General features: G+C 46.8%; 2 protein-coding genes across 4 annotated transcripts in view; one reads left to right on the top strand and one right to left on the bottom strand.

The window, feature by feature from the left end:
- Positions 1-5,480, bottom strand: part of Paip1 (Poly(A) binding protein interacting protein 1) — a 34,963-nt gene extending 29,483 nt beyond the window's left edge. For 2 of the 3 annotated variants that reach the window (XM_077693044.1, XM_077693046.1), the window contains exons 1-3: positions 5,128-5,480; positions 3,900-4,021; positions 2,074-2,241 (exon numbers count right to left, since the gene is read on the bottom strand). In XM_077693044.1, coding sequence (XP_077549170.1) covers positions 2,074-2,241; positions 3,900-4,021; positions 5,128-5,296 — 459 coding nt within the window. In that variant the 5' untranslated portion in view covers positions 5,297-5,480. The remainder of the gene's footprint in view (positions 1-2,073; positions 2,242-3,899; positions 4,022-5,127) is intronic. The other variant, XM_077693045.1, reaches the window with a different exon arrangement.
- Positions 5,481-5,645: 165 nt separating this feature from the next.
- LOC144162491 (ribosome biogenesis protein BRX1 homolog) lies at positions 5,646-21,858 on the top strand. The gene is made up of 10 exons (XM_077693047.1): positions 5,646-5,801; positions 6,071-6,182; positions 8,661-8,704; positions 8,847-8,917; positions 9,867-9,916; positions 10,816-10,889; positions 12,822-12,872; positions 13,789-13,924; positions 16,718-16,812; positions 20,357-21,858. The coding sequence occupies exons 1-10, from the start codon at positions 5,688-5,690 to the stop codon at positions 20,540-20,542; spliced, it is 933 nt and encodes a 310-aa protein (XP_077549173.1). The 5' UTR covers positions 5,646-5,687; the 3' UTR covers positions 20,543-21,858.
- The last annotated feature ends 68 nt before the right edge of the window (positions 21,859-21,926 follow it).

Raw genomic sequence — 21,926 nt, forward strand, 5'->3', positions numbered from 1 at the left:
CGGCCCTGTATATTTCAATGGGGGGAAAAAAACCCTGATAAATCAAATGCATCGGTATCCAAAACGATGAATTCGAACTGGGATCCCCTGGTTTCCATCGCTTCTGGCAGAAGTGGGCCCAGAGTGATTACAACGGGTCTCAAATCCAAACCAAACTTACTAGAGATGCAAAACAACGAAACAGAAAAACTACAGCGCGGCACGCACACTACGCCCATGAAACAGCTGGCACCGCGCCGGTGGAGCCACTAAATAAGCTACGCTTGAGAGTAACAACACCGACGCACAGCGGCAGCCATTTTGGTGCCTGACGACAGGGTGGCCAGCTTTATGCGCCCTATTGCGGCTGACATTGACGGGCAGAATTGGTCCGGGCGCTGCTTGGCAACCATGACAAGTGTGTTTACTTTTCAAAGATTTAGAGACAGAGAAAGATAAGGTCAGGCTCGGCTACGCCCGCGCAGCCTATTTAGTGGCTCTAGGTTACGCTAGAGCCACTAATTAATCTACGCTTTTTTAAGTGGCTATAGGTTACGCTAGGCCACTATCGTTCTTTCCTAGCGGGAAGCAATGCAGGTGTTTTCCACCTTCCCACCGGTTGAAACAGCCCAGTGCAGAGCAGCACAACAGCGCTACTCTGTCTGGGGGCTTGACAACTCACTCTCAACATGTCATAAAGCTGCACTGCACCCCGAAAATCACGACTTATCGAAGAGCGCGCGCGTGCGGCAACACAGTGGCACCAAAATGTCAGCGCCCGTGGGTCTTTCCCGGGTAAACAAATGTCACGTGACGCGGTTCGACCAATGGCCGCTGTCGGCGGCATACAACAATGACAGAAAAGAGTGCCGATACTCTGAAGCCTCATCTAGTGGTTCTAGGCGCCAGTGCGTCGGCACATGCCATTATTATTTACGAAGCGTTTACAAAATCACACACCAAAAACGTGTAGTAGCACCTAATTCGCAATAACGAGTCCAGAGGTGGCTTCTTTGTGTTCTGCCCGCACAGTGTGACGCGATGTGCAATCATTCTAGTGCCCACCTGCCAATTCGAACTCCGCTTAATTCTGACAATTTTATGTTCCCCTTCGAGCTCAAATTAACGAGCTTTTACTGTATTTACACTGCGGTCAACCATCTTATGTGCCATTCTCTGATTACTGGGCTGGTAGGCACCCGTAGCAAAGAAAAAAACAAAACAACAACAACAACAACAACAAAAAAAAAACATGAAGATTACGTGACAGCATTCTTTTAAAGAGCCAGACGAACTGCTGGAACGGCTGTGCGAGGGGGGAATGTGGGTGTGCCCCATCATGATGGTAGTCCTAACGTTACGCTTTGAGGTCCAACATTGTCAACCGGTACACACATCTTGGTATACAGTGAGGTAGCCATGTCTTCGTGATTGGAGAGCCCTGCTCAGTGGCTTGTGTATGCCGTGTGCATGCAAATGGAGCAGACACGATGGCATCGCACTAGCCTCGCATGTCTTCCCACGATATATCCTTCGATGACAGTGTAAGCGGATACGATAATCTCTATTAGTGTGCATGTTTCCGAAGGATGTGCAGCAAGAGGAGCATGAACACAAGCAGCTACAAAAAGAAAAAGCAGTACCAACGTCAACAGCGTCTAGAAAGGATGAATACCGTCCACGAAACACCGCGCACATGCGATGAGTGAGGCACACGAGCACGGCACAGTTTCCGCGTAATTCCTGACACAGAAAATCGTGTCATCTGAGGCACGATTAGAAATTACCGCTGCCAGCTCAAGAAGGGTGTCTGAGAACCACAGCTCTACGCCAAATCCAAGGAGGCTCCCAGAGACAAAGCTCACTGATTCTGGGGTTTAACACACCAAAGCTACACCAGGGCTATGAAGTGCGCCATAGTGGAGGGCTCCGAACATGCATCGAAATCTTGACGAACGGGTGTTTTTGCTTTTCGCCTCCATCAGAAAAGCAGCCACCGCAGTTGGGATCCAAACCGCTTCCTCTGGCTCCGCAGCACAATGCCGTAGCCACTGGGCCACCGCGGCAGGTCCAGAGACAAAGCTGCCTACTTGCCTGTTGGAAGATGGTGTCAACTACTTGTGCGAGCCCATTGGCGTCCGTGATGGTGCTTAGGGCTCCTGTGATGTCTCCGATCTTTGCGTCAAACTCAGCCGGGCTCAGTGTGACATCTTCAATGAAACTCATCAGTTCCATTATTGCGTCCTGGTTGGGGTCCGATGGCTGTTGGGAGGAGGAGAATGGCGTCAGACGCAGCATAAAAGCAACGTCAATACGCCAAGGGCCAGCTTTTATGAAACACAGAACATACACATTGTCAAACCACCCCCGTGAAAGGCAATGGACGTTGCGTTTTTCGTCGCGACCGTCAGCAACTCCTCCTGTGGGTGGGGCAAGGACCTTAGGTATGAGTGCATGTAGTCGAAAACTACTACAGTTAGCTCTAATGCTGCCAGCTTGTAGCTGTACATACTAACCTCAGAAGTCGGCCACCCGAAGAGTGCAGCTATAGGCTCCAGGCCTCAAAAATTTGAAAAAGCTGTACAGTCTATCCTTCTATATGGTTATATATATATATATAAAAAAAAGCCTCCCTTTTTACTTTTTTCAACTCTCCTTCTCCCATGGTTTCAGTGGACTCTGTTGGTGAGAACACCTTTGCAATGCGGCAAAACGAATTTTCAAAGTTGCGCGTTCTATATAAAGTGCACCTGGAAGAAAACAAACTTGAAAATTAATAATATTAATTATGGTATGCGTTAATGCTAACACTGAGAAGGCTCAGACACCATCAAAGGACACTCGAAAAACACATCACCACTGCGGCAAGTTCATGACACAATGTAGATTATAAATGAAGTCTAATGTTTAACCCAGATTCCCGTGACACGTTGAACTGCTACACAATGCAGTTACAAATAGGATTCAAGAAATTCACTTCAGTGTCCTTTTTGAGAATGGGAGTAGGATGCGAGGTTTTGAGAAATTGCTGCTTCATCTTCGTGTAGATGACAGAGCATGGAAATAATTGCTCGCAAAGTGAAATTTTATTGCCCTGGCTAAATTTCAAGCTCGCCTGGAACTCGAACCCTATTCCCTGCCACAGTCAGTAGGTTCCTGCAAACACGCAGCAACCTAATGACTTCCAAACGCTGAATCACATACATTTTTTTTTCTTTTCGCACTTTCCCTCTTGTCACTAGAAGGAGCTTTTACCAATCCCGTGTTCACCTTTATCAGCTTGTATAATGCTACATCAGATTAATCGCAACCTATGAATGCAACCTCAGCACGTTTCAAGCATCCTTTAGGCCCCGACGTTTGAAGATAAACATGCAAAACTTCAGTACACGCACTAAGGCACCACTGATGCATGCAACATCACTTAAAATGTCTAAAACATCGAAGAGTGCTAGAGTGACTAGCCCCGTAAACTTCTCAGTAGGCCCCGTGAAATGCGAACTTTGTGGTGTGGTTAATGACTGGTTATCATCATGGTTATCAGCCTCTTCAAAGAAGTCTTTCAGTTCGCATAAGGCCCTTAAAGCTATACAGATACCACTCTAACATGCACGGGATGGGAGACCAATTCAAGCCCTATGCGAGCACTATCCAATGGCCGCTGAACCAATCAGCTCAAACTTGTAAGCCCCAACGAATCCTTTCCAGAAGGGACTTGCAGAACCAAACTTCCCCGTAAACCAGTCAGTGACAACAAAACCACACTGAACAAAACCGAGCCTTTCATAAGGCAAAAAACCACCGAGAAGTTAAACAGTAATTGACACAATGACCAACGAATGGCATGCGGCATATTCAGCACTCGCCCACGATGATAGGGTGCTGAACTCGAATACAAGGGTGGCTCCCTAAAGACTTACGGGCGACGACGGGTAAGGCTCGTTGGGGGCCTCTGTTGGGGGCATCTTGAAGTGGCGTGGCACGAAAACGGGAGCTTCTGGTGACAGCGTACTCTTGGAGACAAATGACGCCATGCTGTTATCTGCAAGCAACAAAAGTGGCCCAAGCCAATGTGATGGTAGCTACGGATCCCCTCAAAGGCGACTCCAAACACTACAGTCTGTGTCGAGGCTCCTAAAGCCACCTCAAAAAGTACAAGCCTAGCCCACTGAAGCCATCCCTGGACAAAAATGTGCAGCTACCGACACAATCGTTTTTATCTCGCTTCAATCAGTGAGAACCGTAACATTGGGCATTTTGTTTAAAATACAGCTTTTTTTAAGTTAGTAGAAATGGTGCGCTAGCAGGTCACTGACCAAGGCTGAAGCCCAATAAACCAGAGCCGCCAAATCAGGCGTTCCAATAAACCCCCCAGTTTTGCTATAAACTATCTGAAACGGTGAGCAAGCAGGTCATTGACCACGGCTGAAACCGAATAAAAGCGCTCGTCATTATGAAACGTCACCTGTGATGATGATAGCGCCGACGCTACACTCGAGGCGACGGCAACCACGCTCAGAACGAAACGGGGTTCGTACGCCGCACGGGGTTCGTACGCCGCACTCAAAAGCACGGTTCGAGCACGCGGTACCATCCCCGTAGCGAGCGCGTGCTGAAATTTCGTTCCAGATGGGAAGTTGCGCGCGCTGATCGCACCACGCTATAACGTACGGTTGGCTACGCGCTAACAAAAGTGCCAGGAGGCTGCTCTCAAAAACCATCGCGCGCGCACACAATTGGCCGCTAATGCGTGCCAGCGATCTACATTAAATGCCCTCCGAGAGTCAACTTGCGCGTTGAAGCCAACCACATCGGCCTTCACCCAACGACCAGTTTTCGAAGGCGTGCGGGAAAACGACGAACAGGTCGCCGTTCACGAGGGGGGCCGATGTCACGTTCCAGAGCTACTACCCAAGAGCAGCCCTTGGGAAACTACCGGCATTACACACGCTACCGTACTGCGGTCACGGAAACAGCTACAATCGCCGCCGAACTCACGCTGCAAACCTGGGATCGTTAACATACAGCGAAGCGTCTTCAACCAGCGGGAACTGTTCCCCCTCACCAAGACCGGAGGCGTTAACAGAAAAACCGGTCAAATCTCCGCCAACTTGCCCAGGCCGTGGCAAATTAAACGTGCGGGCTGACCTGTCATACCGTTGTCGTGTAGGGACGAACTGGCTCTCTCGGGGGTGCACTCTGTCGCCGTCTGCCCAGCTCTCGTCGACTGTCGAACCGGTGTAACAGCGGAGCCTCCGGGAGGCGGAGTGATGCCGCTGCTTTTACCGGGACCTTTGGCGTTGTGGCCCGAGTCCATGGTCGGCTGCGCGTCAGACAGTTCCCGGCACGCAGCTTGAGTCTAGAAGCGGATTCGAAGACCGAACGTCTTTGCGCCACAAGCGAAGAACATTCGCTTGCGTATGCCTCTAGTGATGCGCCGTGCGCGATGCTTTTGCACCCACCGCTGAGCCTCCGCGTAAACAAGAAAATCGAAACAAGAAAAAAAAAGGAGTTAGACAAAGCGGGTCATTCTGATTCGTTGCACGCAAAGCCGTTTCATCATTAACTTTCTTTAACGCAACAAGGCATTATTTTTAAAATAACATTTAATAAGCAAATGCTTCCGGGCCTCCAAAAACGAAATAATTGTATTTTTGCATTTTGTGTTTTGCTTTTTTTATTGGAAAGCAGGATCGCAGAAAATAAACATGGCGAGGCACAGGAAACGTTCACGTGCGGTCCAGGATGCCGACGAAACTACTGAAGTTCAAGAAAGGCTACCTCCTGTTACGAGAAGATCGGATGAACCACCGGAAAAGAAGGTATGGCGCAGTGCTACTCGAGGGAATGCAATAGCGTTGAAAATGAAGCTTTAATACGAACGAGGGGGTTTCCATGTCCGTGAGAGCTTGTCACCCGCCATGCCGCGAGGGAAATCTGAATTTTAATGCTAGAGCCTAATATTTACTCTAGCCGTTTTTATGTCTCACTGCAGTTAACGCACCTTACTGCTAGCCAAATGTTTACTCATACTCTGTTTGCTTTTCTCTCTTTCTAACTGCGGTGTGTTTTTTTCCCCTGTCGTATTCAGACAAAATGGATCAACAAGCAGCGTGTCATGATCTTCGCATCCAGAGGAATCACGTTCAGGGACCGACACTTGATGCTGAACCTTCGCGCCTTGCTTCCGCATTCCAAGCCTGGTAGGTTTGTCAACAGCATCAGAAAAAAAAAAAAAAAAACCCTCGTGCTTGTAAACAAACAGAAGTTACCGCTGTTCAAACGTTTCCCAGTAGGGCTAAACATCTTTACGGAGGTATTAACTATTTCTACGGCTTGCTGTGTGCCAGGTTGATCTGGTAACGAGGTGTCAGCTCAGTCCACGCTAATGTTAATTGGCAACTTGCAAGTCTAGCCCTGAGACTGGTTGCAGCTACCGACCAGTACCAGTGCCCATTCCTTTAACGTGTGACGGGCATTGCTGGCGTCTGTTTCAGAGCATAGATGGGGCATTCTCCTACGCTTTGCCTGGCTCGGGATCAGTGCCGAGTTCGTGCGAGCCAAATTTGCCCAATGTAGTACAGCCTAGTGCATAACTTCATGGAAATTTAAACAAACAAAAAAGTTTGTCTCCGAACTTGCTGTGACATTTTGCACTGCATTGGGGACTCTTGAGGACCGTCTTTCTGGTAACATCTCTTGGCGTCGAGACGAAACATGCGATGTTAGTTGATGACAAGGCCGCAGTGACAAAGAATATTACGCTTTGTTCTGTTTTTTAAGCTGGTCTTTACAACTTTCGTTTACTGCGAAGTGCAGTAAAATTTTGTGACGTCTGAGTGTTAAGTATAGTGATTAACTTGTTATTGTTTTTTCTTGTTAATGTTCTGCACCTCTGTTGAAAAAAATATGCCTATGTAGAGAGTGTCGTGCCAAGCAAGAGCCTAGTTTTTTCTTTGATAGGTAACTGGTGGTGCTGATCATTGTGTTACAGAAGATAGGTGCACAACAGAATGCCACGTCTGGGTGATATTTTTTTAACCTGTATGGTAGTTTCATTTCAAGGGGAGAACAAATGTTTTGTGGGGACACTGTTACGTGTTAACACATTTACTAACTTACATGGGGATGACTATCGCGCTGCCTCTCCAGCAGAGAAATCGGCAGCTGGCATTGTTATCGCTTACTGGTCAAAGACTAACGAACAAAAAAAAGGAAAACAGACAAGCAGTTCTTTATTTTCTTTTTCATTTGCTAATGATGCCTGTATTACAATGTCATAGACTTGCTGCATGGCACTCGTGTTACAGAGCTATTAGACTTCAGATAAGGCATACGCATGCGCACCTTTGAAAAGGTGTAGAACAGCCCCACTGCTCGCAACGTAAAGGGTTGCTCTTAGTCCTCCATGTGTTAATTGAATGCAAACGACCAGAACAACAAAGGAAGCACCACTGCCCAGAACTATACACATGGGTGATACCACAGCAACTATTACTGTTATCGGACGAGCCAATTTTCTCTCTTAACCAAGTTTTAAAGTATCTCTCAGATGTAAAATTTTTAAAATACGTCTCATATCGTCCATGAACACGGCCATTACCTCACGCTTGTGCCCGAAAGGGTCTGGCCTTGCCAGCAAAAGGACCGCAGCGTCAAGTGAATTAATGTCATAACGATATTTGTTTTTACTTGGTCCTCTACACCAGTTTTAATAATGTATTTTTTAAGCGGCAATTTTAAATACCTCGTTTCACGTACATTGTATTTCATTGTTTTTACTGAGAGTAGCCAGCATCATTGTACTGGTGCTCTTTGACTTTGACACCGTTGTGCAAAAAAACCCCAACATCATCAAATGAAGGCAATCAAGTTATTCTATGCAAATTACAATTTAGTCGGCTATTCGTAAGGACTTCATAGGCCTTCATAAGGAGCCTGGCTACACAGGAAGTTGTCTGGCAGTTGGGACGGCAAAAAAACGAACGAGCCTTGGTCACGTTGAAAGAAATGACGGCTGACCATTTCACGGGAAATTTGTCGGGTGTAAGAATATGTGAGAAACGAATCTTGTGACTGGGCAAGACTGGAAATGAAGAAATAAGCAAGGAACCAATGTGTCACAGAGGTTTTACTAATTCGTGGCCAACTCGCAGTGTTTGCTGTGGTATGAGCTTGATGTGGGGAACAATTTATGCTAATGGAGATTTCGTGGTGTGTGGTTGTTCAGAGAAGCGTCCCCTTGTATTTGACAAGGCAACGAGAAGAGTCACACTGGGCTAACTTGGTGCGCACACCTCATGTTAACAAATTAGGTAGAACGTGTCTCTAGCGTGGGTCTCGAAATTAGGTGAAGCGTGATGAAATCATGGGGTGCTTCTTTTCGGTCAACACTAACTCTTAGAGACAAAATTTTGCAGGCGGTGCGAATACTTGCTTCTGTGACTTCTTGAATGGTTGCTTTGGACTTTTTGTTTAATCTTTCGTAGCTGCAAAGAAATAAGCTCCCTGAAAGTGCTGTCAGCTGAATGAAATACATGGTCACTGACCTAAGCCATTGAGGTGTTGTAGGTCTGGTGCCTGTGATGGCTTTTTCAACGATGTGCTTTGCAGAAACAAAAATGCACAGAATGATTCTTGCTTGTCAACATAATCCTTCTCTTCCTTCCTGATGTCCACAGAGTCCAAGATGGAGAAGAAAGACCCTCTCCTAGTCATAAATGAGGCAAGTGGGGAAGTTATAATGGTGTTAAGATCGTGCTGTAGCTCGATAAGTTCCAGTGTTTTGTCATGCTTTGTACGTCTTCTCTAAAGGTTACCGTTAGAGGTACGCCTCGCTCTAAAAATGTCTTGAAATTTCACTACAGATCTGTGAGATGAAGAATTGCAACAAGTGCATCTACTTCGAGAACAAGAAGAGGAAGGATCTTTACATGTGGTAAATAACCTGGATATATATGCTAGCTAGTGTACTGCTTAAAGGGGCCATGCAGACAAAACACAAGTTTGGTTCGTTCGAAAAATTGCGTCATTGGAATCATACTGGCATTGCTTTTAATGTAAACTTCGCTCAAATAAGCTAAATAATTAGGGAAAAAGGGGAATGGCCATGCGACCCACTAGCTCATTTCCCGCAACAGAACCTACGATGTCATATGCCCAGCTGTGCGGTTGGCTGAGGCCAGCAGAAGAAAACGCAAATTAGGCACGGCTTATAAGCTTGCCGAATGAGCTATTTGCGCTTAAATTTAAGGCACATTCTTTTTATAGCAGTAAGAATTGTGGGGTGAACAATTAACGTTACAAACAAACACGTAAACGTTGAAGCAGTCAGTGCGGCGCTTTGCTGGCTGACACTGCCTAACGCAGCCGTCGGATGCATTGGACTTGTCTGACACAACACGGGCCAACTGCCATAAATGGCACGGTCACATACATGACCATGTTTGTCGAGTCATAGCGCACGTTTGAGGAAATGATTTGTGTGAACCATAATAAAATTACGGCAGGTATAGAGGTGCGAACACTGGCACTTCATGTCAGCTAGTATTACAGTGCCATCTATGAAAGTGGGCGGTAAACAAGATAACCAAACGGCCCTCTGTGAGATGGTAGCAGCCCTGGTCGTCAGGCTATCCTTAGTTTTAAGGCCCTGCTCTGGATATGTAATTGTCGACGTCACGAAAGCGCACGATTTAGCGTGAGAATTGAAATTTGGGCTTAAAATGTTTAATTTCTCAGTGACTAAAGCATTGTTTGCTGCTGGACCAAGCACTGAGGGAACTATAAAACATGAAATCTTTCGAATTAAACAAACTAATATCTTGTCTGCAGGGCCGCTTTAAGGTGAAGATGCTCCTTTAACTTCCCAACCTTCCCTATTGCAGGCTGTCCAATGTGCCCAATGGACCTTCTGTCAAGTTTCTGGTTGAGAACGGTAAGCTGAACAAAGTTGTGCACATTGATTGGATGTCCGCTGCCACCATTTTGTAACTCGCGAACTACAGCAGATGTGCGAAATGTGTGTCAGGCGATGTTGCCGTATTTGCGTGCATCAAACACTCCACACCCTATGTCAGTCATCAAAATTTTGAATTTCAGTTTATCCGCGCATGACCAGCTTTTTGTGTATATATTTTTAATTTTTGCATGATAACTGGAATTTTCATTTTTGATGAACAAAAGGGGCAGTGTGAAGATGGGTTGTGCAAAATTCATGCCACACTGGCTAGTTGCTACATGGTCAGAGAGCTCTTCCATTGCTAGTGCGGAGCATGGCACTTGGTGCTTGCTGTCCGAATGCCTCGTGAGCCTCTTGCACTTGAGTGTCCAATCATGAAACAACGGTTCACCTGTGACTTAGGCATTTGTAACCCTGCAGCTGTAGTAGAGTTTGATAGGTTGAGACGCAGTTAAGCTCCCAAAATTGTGCTTTCTAGCTGTGATGTGTTTTGTACATAGTGGTGTTTGCGCATTAGCAGTAGTCAAAATGGTGTTGTCATTGCCGTGTTCGGCCATTAAGGCGTAAACTTTCTGCAGACAGCCAGATCATTGTGAGAGCGTAAGAAAGTCTGAGGCACAAGGCTCATATCAGAGCGAAGGGGGAGGTTGCAAAAACAAGCGTGCATTGAAAGTGCCCCCAAATATGTGTCGGTTCTTTGGCAAAATGAAAATGTGTTTATTATACAATACACGAGGGCTAGTTAGGTTTCACAGTTCTCGCCCCACACGAACCCCCATTGTACACTGAGGGTGCGGCACCCTCAAAAGAGGGAGCCGCACCCTCAATATTTTCGGTGGGCTCTGCTGACAAGCCTTGCTTCCCTTTTGCGGCAGTGCACACCATGGAAGAGCTGAAGATGACGGGAAACTGCCTGAAGGGCTCGCGCCCCCTTCTCTCCTTCGACAAGGTGAGTCTTTTTGGCAGCAGGAACGCCACTCTGTGCTGGTGCCCGTCAAGTGACGTGGGCATGGTGCGCACTGCTGTGCAAATTTTCATTGCTGTGACTGTGCCTGGATGAAACAGCACTACTTATAGGGGCACTGACACAAAAATTTAGCATCTTGTTTTTTTCGTTGCGATAAGTAGCTAGTGACCTACTTATAACCTGTAGAAACCTCATTTGCTTCAGCGTGCGACGGTTGTTTAATTAGAGGTATTTTAAATGCGGCCAGTCGCAGTTTCGGTTCCAGCGAGTGCCGCGAAACGATGGATTTTGTGGATTTTGTGTGAACAAAGCTGACCACGTGACCGTCGGAGGGATATCACAGAGCAGAGCCGCCGTAGCACTGTCGAATCCGCATCGATGGCAGTTTCTGCGAATGCCCCCACGTACTGATCTCGTGAGGCGCTTAATTAAAAAGCGACCGTGGATGTGACGCAGGCGCTGCGAGTGCAAATGCTACCGCGGCTAAAGAACGACGCGCGACGCTCGAGACGGTGGGTGGCAAGACGCGCGCTGGGAGCAGCCGGCCGGTCTGCCTACAGGTCCGCCTACAGATGTGTTCGGCGCAGCACTGCGGCGGATATTCGAGTGCCGCTCTCGTAAGCGGTGCAGATGACAATTTTTAATGCAACCCGCCATCGCATCGTTAACTCCTTTCTCATGTAAGCCACTATGGTCGGGACTTGGGGACAATTTCGTGCAGCGGTAAGTCGGTAACAAGCTATCACTCGAGCTACCTGCGCCGGCCTGGGCCACTTCGCGGCCGTGGCCGCCGCCTGCACAGCGACCGTGCGGCTAGCTCAGTGAGCTTTTCGTGCCTCCTGCGCGTTTTCGCATCCAATGGTAATAAACAGTAATAGAAAGAGAGTGCCTGGAATCGCTGTAGAACTTTGGTCGCGGCCAGCTGCCCGATTAGCTGACGAAATCACGGCGCCTCCGCCGCCAACGATCGGGTCGTTCGTTCTCGAGAGCAGAAGCTCCGCCCTCGGGCCCTCCGATTGGAGCGGCGAGCCGGGCGAGCCCGCGTAAAACGCCGGTAGTGCGGAAGCGGCAAACACAAACTCGTGACGTGTTTGGATGTTGTTTATTTACAATTGCGCGTGGTCCTCTGCTGGCTGCTCGGTTGCGTTTAGCACACTTCAAAATTGATTTTAAATATGTTCTAGGCTGTATTCGCCGCTGATATTTTGCAGATAATGTATATGTGTTCCCACCAATCTATCTCCGACGTTATCTCGCCTTCAAAATTTTGTGTCAGTGCCCCTTTATGAAATGAAAGGCACGCATGAAGGAGAAGTCGCTAGCTTCTGCAGAGCTTCAGATGGCCACGATTAATCGTAAGTCCACTGCTCTGGTGTAGTAGCCAAGCTGACTCTCTTCGGCGTGTAGTTAAAGCCTTAATTTGAAGTTTGCAGGCAGTCACAGAAATTGCAGAACAGAAAAACTGGTATTTAGTAATCACTGACCAGATAGGTCGCAACAGAGGCCTCTGTGCAATTCTGCGGACCCACCGCGGTGGCTCGGTGGCTATGGCGTTGCGCTGCTGAGCACGAGGACGTAAGTTCGATTCCCGGACACGGCAGCCGCTTTTCTGATGGAGGCGAAAAGCAAAAATGCTTGTGTGGACAAGATTTCGGTGCACATTGGAGATCCCCAGGTGGTCAAAATTAGTCTGGAGCCCTCCAGTACGGTGTGCTTCGTCATCTGTGTTGTGTCGGAGTGTTAAACCCTGCAATCAATCAATCAACCAATCAAATTCTTTGACACAAGGCTATAAAATATTTAGGTTGAGGGAGGAAAGAAAAAACTTGAACTGAAACGCTAAATCCTCAGCACTGCTGTTCTATTGTTTTGTGTGTTTTTATTTAGTGAGTCGCTTTTTATCTATTGTTGCAGTCCTTCGATGAGAGCCCCTTCGCAAAGGTGATGAAAGAGCTGCTGTCTCAGGTGAGAGTATAACCGAAATAAACTTCGCTTCATTTTTTTTTTTTTTTTTTCAAGGGAGAAGCAAGCAATGGGGTGTCAGTACTTGGGACTATAGCATGCTGTCCACTAAAAGAACAAAAACGCAGCTGACCAATGGTGTAAAACTTGTTCAATTGCTGTCTCAGGCAACAGTATGACAGGGACAAACTTTGGTTCATTTCATTTCGTTCAGTGAGAGGGTTAATGATGGAAGGGGTTTAGTACTCCTCACTGTCCTGCTATCCATCAAAGAGACAAAAAATCCAGCTGGCAAAGTGAGAAACTTGTGCAAAGTCCGAACGCAGCTTTACACACATTTATGAGCATGTGATTAAAAAAAATAAACTTGTTATGGGAACGTTGGTACACGAACAAGGCTCAGCGGGCTACAGCAGCTGTTTCATTGAAAACAGGTTATCGTATAGTAACGATAAAGGAGAGGCTGCAAAAAGTGAGAAGTTTAAATTTTGTCAAGCATATGAGCATTCCTGTTTGTCAGTAACAATTGTGCAAGCAGTAAACGCTGCACCATCCGTGATTGAACAAATAGAGGGAATTTTCGAAGTGACATCGGAGGAAAGGAACAGTGAGGTTCATTGTAATTTTGCCACACTCGTGGTTACTGAGGTGTTCAAGGACTTTGAACTCTCATTGCGACTGAAGTAAAATATTTGTCATTAATAAAGGCAGTGCGCACTTTAGGGTGACTGTTGATTGCTGCTTTTTGAGGTGGATAGGCAAGTGAAACATTGCTCAAAAGTGACTACAGTCTTTCTGGCCATGTCTTTTCAGTTTTAAGAGGCTGCACAACTTAGAGAGACCAATTCCAGTCTTCTTTTGATCGACTGTGCACATGGGTCTCGCACTCTCTCCACTTTTGTTTTTTCCACTGCCGTAGGTGTTCTGCACCCCAAGGCACCACCCCAAGAGCCAGCCGTTCATAGACCACGTGTTCACCTTCTCACTGCTGGACCACCGGATATGGTTCCGGAACTACCAGATAGCCGAGGAGACGGGAGCCCTGGTCGAGATCGGTAGGCACTGACGCCGCTGTCTCCCTTGCTGCAATTTTCTCTCCAGCTTCGAAAAATAGTGAAATCTGAGAGAGTGTGTATTGAGAGCTACTGCGTGAAAGTGGAACCGGTGAGCGGATCTAGAAAGAATGACAATTAGAGTGGAAAGCTGAGCAAGTTGGTACTGGGATAACTTGTGCGTATTTTCCTGGCGCGAAAATAATCCCCGAGCGTGAGAGTAGAATACCGATGGGACAGGCGCTGCATATAAAATGATGTTTTACAAGACACAGCGTTTAACTGTGAATTTTCCACTACCCCCGAAACACGTTTCTGTGAATGTTAGATTAGTATGTGCAATTCTTCTTAAGAAAGCCGCATTTCTTTTTTCACAGAGCCAGTACTAAAAATGCAGCCGTAATAGATTCCTCATTAGTCCTTTTTGCACCGGTGCTGTTGGTGTTAGTGGGAGTTCTTTGAAATTTGCTGTGTGAGATGTGAGAGAAGCAGCGGAGGCTCGCACCGTCTCATCTTTGGGTGTCTCTTGAAACAGTGTAGTAGTTCTGCTACGATGGAGCTTTCTTGCTTCGAAAACGGCCAAGCCCCACCCCCTTGTTCTGTTGTAAATGTGAGGTTGGGCTGGATTGTATTCAATCCTAGCCTATTGGTTTCCAGTCTTATTGCTAATTATGGGGTGGAAAAGTGGGTTATTTTAAATGGCACCTTTCATTGTAGAATAACCAACTATGGAATCAGTGTTTCATGTTGAACAAAAATGATGGAATTAAGTCTTTCGAAGGTGTGTGTACAAATAAGTTGAACTCTTATCGGTGGATTGAGTGCCGTGAAGGCAATTATACCTACTGCGGTAGCAAAAGTTGCTTGCTTATTAACGCAGAAAATGTTAGAAGTGTGATCAGAGGTACCGCCGTCTCATAGATAGACTTTCCTCCGCTATAATTTGTGACATTGCAAATCTTGAATGGGGAAACGAGATTGGAGCTTGTCTCAATGTTTTTCTGAAACATGCGGTGCAGTGAGGTATAAGGAAATGCAAAGTAAATATATGCAAGAACTTCTGCTGAGTACCTTCGGTTTTTAAGGCGCCAACTCAACTCTTGAAAATTACCAGGCAAACGCAGTGCAACTGATGGTACAATCTGTTTCAAGGGGCCCTGAAGGGCATTTTGAGCACACTAAATGAACAAGCGCGATCGCTAGATTGGGTGTTCAACGTCATCTGTGCAAAGTAGGACATTTTTACGTGCAGCGGAAAGCTCGCACTTTTCGTTGAGCTTTCAGCGAAAGTGTCGTCCTGATTGTATGGTCGGGCCCATAAATTTGGAAAACTGCCGCAATCTTGCGGTGGAAAAATAAAGAAAGAAATCGAGTGAAGCGATGCTGCTACATAGCAACTGCTATCAGGAGTTAGGTAGGCAGCCCAAGTCAGCAGAAGTTGTATCCGAACCATTTGAGTGCAGAAGATCGTGTAGTGGTATGCAGGCCTTTGATCTGCCAACACCATGGCGTTGTCAAAGCCCAATAAGTAGTATGTACAGTGTTTCTTAAGGTCTGATACTTCAGAATTTTCAGTTTTCATGCCACCCTGGAAGGGCGAGCAGTTGGGGTTTTGTGCGGCAAGAGTGTGGCACACGGCGGTATAGGCGACGTAAAACTGCATTTTTTGACGATGACCAAGTGCTGGAACTTCGTTGGCACTGCTGAGAAGCAGGCGACCGTGGATAATTTCTTCTTCAACAGCAGGGAAGGCAGTGTTGGGCTTGCCAGGTGCTTCGTGGAGCACAGTTTGCCACTGAGTGCGAGCGATCAGGTTGGGCCACGGGGTCTGCCGCAGTGAAGTCACTGTGCAGTCATCAGTGCGGGAACCAGCTCGGCAGCAGCCAGTGTAACCCTGCTCCCCCCAATCGCGCCTAAATGCTGTTGAGATCTTGCTTAATTGCCAGCAATAACGTGGCCATGAAATCGAAGCTGATCTGTCGTCCTGATCTGTCAAAGCTGATCTGTTGTCCAAGCATTGTGTCTTAACAGAGCATGACATCAGACTGCAATGTGATGTGAAATAAGGCCAGAAAGCGATGTCACGTCCTGCGTGTAACATCACTGCTCTCACTGAGGCTACACTGTAGGAAAATGCAAAAAAATTTACAATCCCTTTCTGAAGAAAGTTGAGAGAAGCGCGAAAGCTGAAAGCGGGTGTAACCTTCGCTGAAAGAGTGTCTAATTGATGGTCAAACCTTCAAAGGCCCACACTGCAAACGACGAACAAGCCCATGTGACGACTTTTCGTGCACTAAGTAAACGCATCGACGAACTCTACAAATGTGGTACCGATATGTGGTTTATGGGATAAAGGTGTACCATTGTACTACAACCGTTCCTTGTCGCGATTTTCAAGTAGCCGTTTTGTTTGACCCAATGGAAGCCTGGTTTCATGCACGCACCATGTGTCCAGTGATCTTATCAGAGCTGTTCAGTCGACCAACCGGTTTTGCGGGAAATGCATTAGCTTTTTGACAGAATGCCATCAGTCCGACTAAGAAAGCTTGCACGCCTGATGATGCGCCAGCCCAACAGCTCCTCCTCCATGCAGCAAGCGGAACGGGGGGCAGTGGCCGTTCAGATGCAGTGCATTCCAACTGAGCTGAGATGCGAGATATTACACGCAAGATGCTCGCCCGCAAGTGGATGATGATTGGAATCAGCTGGGAACATCCGGTTGAGCTGCTGCGTGACTTCCTGTTATTGCATTTCGGTAAAAGTCTTTCTCCCACCTTTCTCTGTCACGCTGCACAGGGCCCCGCTTTGTGCTGAACCCGATCAAGGTCTTCGAGGGCAGCTTTGGTGGAGCAGTGATCTACAGCAACCCCAACTATGTGACCCCCAGTGCGGTAAGCGGGACTATGGGTTTGGAGAGGGGTGCATGGACAGCCAAAATTAGACAGAAAAATCATGCACTCCTCCGTCTATTGACGACGATGGCTGAACGGGGAGCTTTCTCCGTGCGACATCAAATGGGGGAGGGCCAAAGTGAAAGCCACTGCGATCAAAAGCCCAAACTGCATGCGAGTCAGTCTAAACTGTCTGCATGTCAAAGTCAAATTCTGTCGACAACCAAGGAATTCCCCATGAGGAAGCTTTGTGTTCTACTATAGTCGTTAGATGGAGGAGTACATTGTTTTTCCCACTACATCCACTACAGTTAAACCTCGATATAACGAAGTCGTACTTGGGGCCGCAAATTTCGTTAAATCGAGAATTTCGTAAAATCGAGGTTTCGATTTTACAGTTCATTTAACCAGTTATTGGGGTTTTAACACTTCGGCCCTCGCCAGGCAACAACTGCTATGTAGTTACCTCTCCAATTAAAGCGAAATTTGTACTAAAACTGGCCGCGAAAATTGTGTGAATTAAGAGTTTCAACACTTGGACAACGGAATTCGGATAGCCGACGGTAGTTCATGTGTCATCGTAAAACCGGTGCTTTTTTCGCAACGCCTCATTAAATATGATAGCAGACTAGGTTTCCACTTTTTCTTTTTTCATTTCGGTCACTACTAAATGCCGCTGTTAGTCAATTGAACCCGCGTCCATGTCCCGTGAACTTCACCCCGCCGAGGTGCTCGTTCGAAGTTACGCCTCTTTTCGTCCATTCAGTGGTAGGCTTAGGCGCGGCGGGCCAACAGCGGAAGGCTGCTGTGAAACTTTCGAAAGACTTTTTTAATGTACAAAGGCTCTGCAGTATGGGCGCGTGATGCAACCACAACACTCGAGATAAAGCCATGATTGCGAGTTGAGCGGAGTACACGCGGACCGCTTGTGTGGAGCAGCGCTTACGTGCTCCGGAAAGCGGAAAGCTTACATTAAAAATCTTCCGGCCAAATTCGATTAAGCAATTACTTTTATGCCCACTGAGCCCTTACGAAACTGATTTCTCCGCACCGCAGCTGTCTAATGAACGCTGGTGAAACGAAGATGACCACGTTCAAAGAGAGCAATTTATTGCCACCAGCACTCGATGTTCAAGCCGTAGTGAAGAAGTCCGTAAGCAGTGCTTGGCGTTTCTTGACCAGGGCGGGCTTTACGTGACGCTCGTATGCTGACAGCGCTAACAAGGTCTTAAACATTCATGTGCACCTGCGTGCCTCCGCAGAACATCGACGGCATCCATCACACTTCGGTGGCTGTCAGTTTCACCGAACTTCCTCAGGCTCTTGTTCGGAACACTTTTCTTTCTCTTGGAGTGCTCATTCTGCTTACAAGACTCACCTAACGATGCACGAACAAAATATTAATTTGGTTATCAGCGAGCACAACCTAGGGCAGCAGCACCATGAGCAATGACGCGTAGAAAAAAAAAAAGGTTGAAGTAGGCTTCAGTAGCCTAAGCATAGAGGGCGCTGGCGTAGGCAACGATGGAGACGTCAAAATAGTGGCTGCACTATTAAACCGTCTATGACCGCTAGCGGTTTGTGCAGCTTTGTTCTTCGCTTTTAATTGTTGTTAACCGTAGATTTCACCGCTTTTCTTTCATTTTAGCCTTCAAGAGTCAATTTGAGTACTGAATTTTTTCAATGTAGGGCCTGAGAGGCAAAATAAAACGTGCCTCGACCGGAATTTCGTTCTTCCTTTCTTGCCGTGACTTCGTTAAATCGAAAGCGCCGCACAAAATTACTTCGTAAAATCGAGACAAAAATACATGCATTTAGCAAAATTTTGCTAGAAAACTTGAAAAAATTCGTTATATCGCGAATTTCGTTAAATCGAGGTTCGTTATATCGAGGTTCAACTGTATTCTTTCTAGCTGCCAATTCTTTGATTCCTTTTTGGTGCAATTTTGAGTATTTAATGAAGAATAAATTTTTATGGCTTATTTTATATCACATAATCACGACCTGGCCTCATACACCAATCATTTTATTTGTATTTTAAACACAGTTACTTTTAGCAGAGTCCTTCAACGCCTTTCTGGTCATGAAACTTTGCCGTCATGCAATGGGAGAGCTTCATACGCAGCCCAGGGAGGCCGCGCTGCGGCGCTGGTGTTGATCGGAGGGCAGTCGGTGGTGTCGTCAGAGCGCGTTCGGCAGGGAACGGACCACGGAGTAAGATAAAACAGACGCTCGCCGCCTTATCAGCAGTGCGCTTTCGCTTTATGTGTCGTGGGCCGCTCAAATGGACTTGTCATTTTGTGAGTGGCGAAAAAATTTGGTGCGAACGGGCATGCTGCTACTTTACTGCCTGCCGGTTCGGCTACAGAGCAGCGGCGGCCGCCCGATGCCCTCCGACCTGCGGTGGCGCCCGGTAGCCTTTGTCCCCGTACGAAACTTGGCCGGGAGTTTCATGACCAGAGAAGCATTGAGGGACTCTGATTTTAGTCTAATTATCTGATTTTATGTCCACTCCACACCATACAAGAAGTTACTTTTTTATGTGTGTGCTCTTTGCCCTCGACTTCGCGCCATTAAAACACGTTTTTCACAAGTTTTGCACACCAATAGTGAAAGGTGTGCAACACTACAAGCAGGTGTTTTTGAATGGTATTTGAAGCACGGATACGCAAAAAACACAGAGCTTATTAACTGTAATACAGTATAACCTCGTTACAACAGACCATAATGGTGATCGCAATTTCAGTCTGCTGTAAAAAGAGTAGGAACCATCGAAATACTCTTACTACAGACTTCAGTAGAATCATGGATGAGTCCTGGTATAAGAAGAGTTTAGACTTTTCCACTGCTAAAAACAAAACAAACAATAAAAGTATGCACATCATTTCTCAAGACTCTGTTCCAACTGAAGCAGGTAGGTATTTAAGGCCAACAAATGTTCAGGATGACTCTTGTTTTTCAACAGTTTCATCCTCCTGCAACGCGATGAAGCACATCACAAAATCACACGCATGAGCCTTTGTACTTTTGCTGTGCTCCTATTCTACGGCACCGTGGAATGAGCTTCTTAGAGACAAGCTCCTGAAGCAGGAAAAGTGGGGTAGCTGGAGAATCGCTACAGAGATAAGCGCTGTGAACGAGTGCTGTTTCACTGATCAACTTCTCCTAAAGAATTGTTGCATGTTGGAGAGTCGCTGCAAATACAAATCATCTTGAGTCAGGCATAAAGTGAGAGCTGAGCCTGTTGGCCTGGCTGCCGGAATTTCACGGATTTCGAAATCCACTGGTCAACGGGTGTGTTGATACCTAAATTCGGAAACGCCAAAGCACTCGTAAAACACGCATAAAACGACTACGAAGGACATCTTTCGTGTGTGAGGAGGGAAAGTGGTTTGACATTGTACGCACCCATATTTTGTATGCAACACTTGGCGGGAAGTGGGTCCACGGTTGAGATCTGCTGGGGTGACAGGGGGAGGGTTGGGGATTGAGAAGAACGTGTGTGCAAAAGGTGATCGTGCTTTGTTGTTTATGGTGTTTGCAGCACCGCCGGTCCCTGAAGCTGGCAGCCGCGGGCAAGTACAAGGAGCGCAAGGAAGCCAAGGCCAACCTGAAACACCGCATTGCCGAGGGGCCAGCACCATCCAACCCACTGGACGACATCTTCCAGACCGTGCCCCCCGAGAAGGCCAAGGGCAAGGAGAAGCTGCTGTTCCGACGCAAGCGATAGCCATTACACACGTGTGCCTGTCATCTCACTTTGCGTGTGTGCGTGTGTGTGTGTCCTTTACTCGAGCGGATGCTAAGCAAGTGTCTGAGGGGACCTGAGGTTACCCTAAGCTGTTAGTAGTGTCAGCTCCGATTGATTTATGACCGAGGAAACTTGGCCGTCGACCAAAATTGTAATTTGTTGGGCGTTTATTGGAGGAGGAACCACTTAAACATGCTCCTGATTTACTCATTTTTGCACTTTAGATGTACCTTTCACCATTTTGACCACTTTGGATGGCTCTGCATAGAGGGCAGCATGCTCACACTTCACCGTAAAGAGGCAGATTTTGCAATTACGTGCCTAAAAATTTCGTGCATGGGGGGCTTTGCCATGAAAGGAAGTTAGTCTAGTGATGAGTTGCATAGTACAGCAGTCATGAACTATTACCTGACCTTTCAAATAACTCGATAGTGGGTCTGTGGTTGTGGGCCCATCTTTCTGTTTTAAAACAATTACATGTTAGTTCAGCTGCGTGGCATATCTTTTGCAAAAAGTACCCAAGCACTCACCTTGCTTTGGCTACTCATGTCTGTTGCAGAATTTATTCTAAGCGCTGCTAGGATGCCATCGTAGTGATTGGTAGATAAAGGTTTTCTTGAACCTTTAAATTTCAGACCTGGCTCCTTTCCATCCCAGATTTGCTTAGATTTAACGTCTTTGGGCTTGTTTTATTGTAGGAGAATCGCAGAGAAGGCTGGAGCTTAGCTAGTGTTCAGGAGGATGTTCTGAAATTAGCTTAACTTCCATTTTGATGAGCGGTGCAGAAGAGCCCTTTACTCTAATCTAGAGTTTAGGCCTGTTCTCGAGTGGAGCAGTCGCTAGTGAATAGCTGTGAAAGCAATCTGCACTATGCTAGCCAGAATTCATTGCAAGCAACCCTCCAACTCAACTTCAACCTTGATAAGGGGGGTTTGGGGACTTAAAAGAACCCAACTTGTCCAGCCGAGGACAGTTTAAGCTGGAACATCTGGCAGACTATCGAGAGCTGCCTTGCTGTAATAGCATTACACAGCACATAAGTGAAGTGCAAACCTACAGGCAGTCATTGGCCATGGTTTAGTTCACGCGCTTTACTATGTCATCATTTACAATGTTACAGCTAAGCTGTGCAATGAATATTGTTTGGTTGTTTTCCGGGTGTTCCAGCTTACATTGTCCAACGCGATACCTCAGAAAGTCTAGGAGTGCTGCACCACGACACCTTGACTTTTGTGTTTGAAGTTGATGCATTTATTCTCGCAAGAGCAATAAATTCGCACATATTGTTGGATGCACGGAGGGGGTGTTGCGCTAACAAGTGGCTTGCAAGCGTCAGGTGTATTAAACGTGGTTGCACGTGTGG

This window comes from Haemaphysalis longicornis, unplaced genomic scaffold (genome assembly GCF_048455015.1).
Source record: "Haemaphysalis longicornis isolate Haplotype H1 unplaced genomic scaffold, Haemaphysalis longicornis Haplotype H1 scaffold_12, whole genome shotgun sequence".
In the NCBI taxonomy this organism is placed as follows: domain Eukaryota; kingdom Metazoa; phylum Arthropoda; class Arachnida; order Ixodida; family Ixodidae; genus Haemaphysalis; species Haemaphysalis longicornis.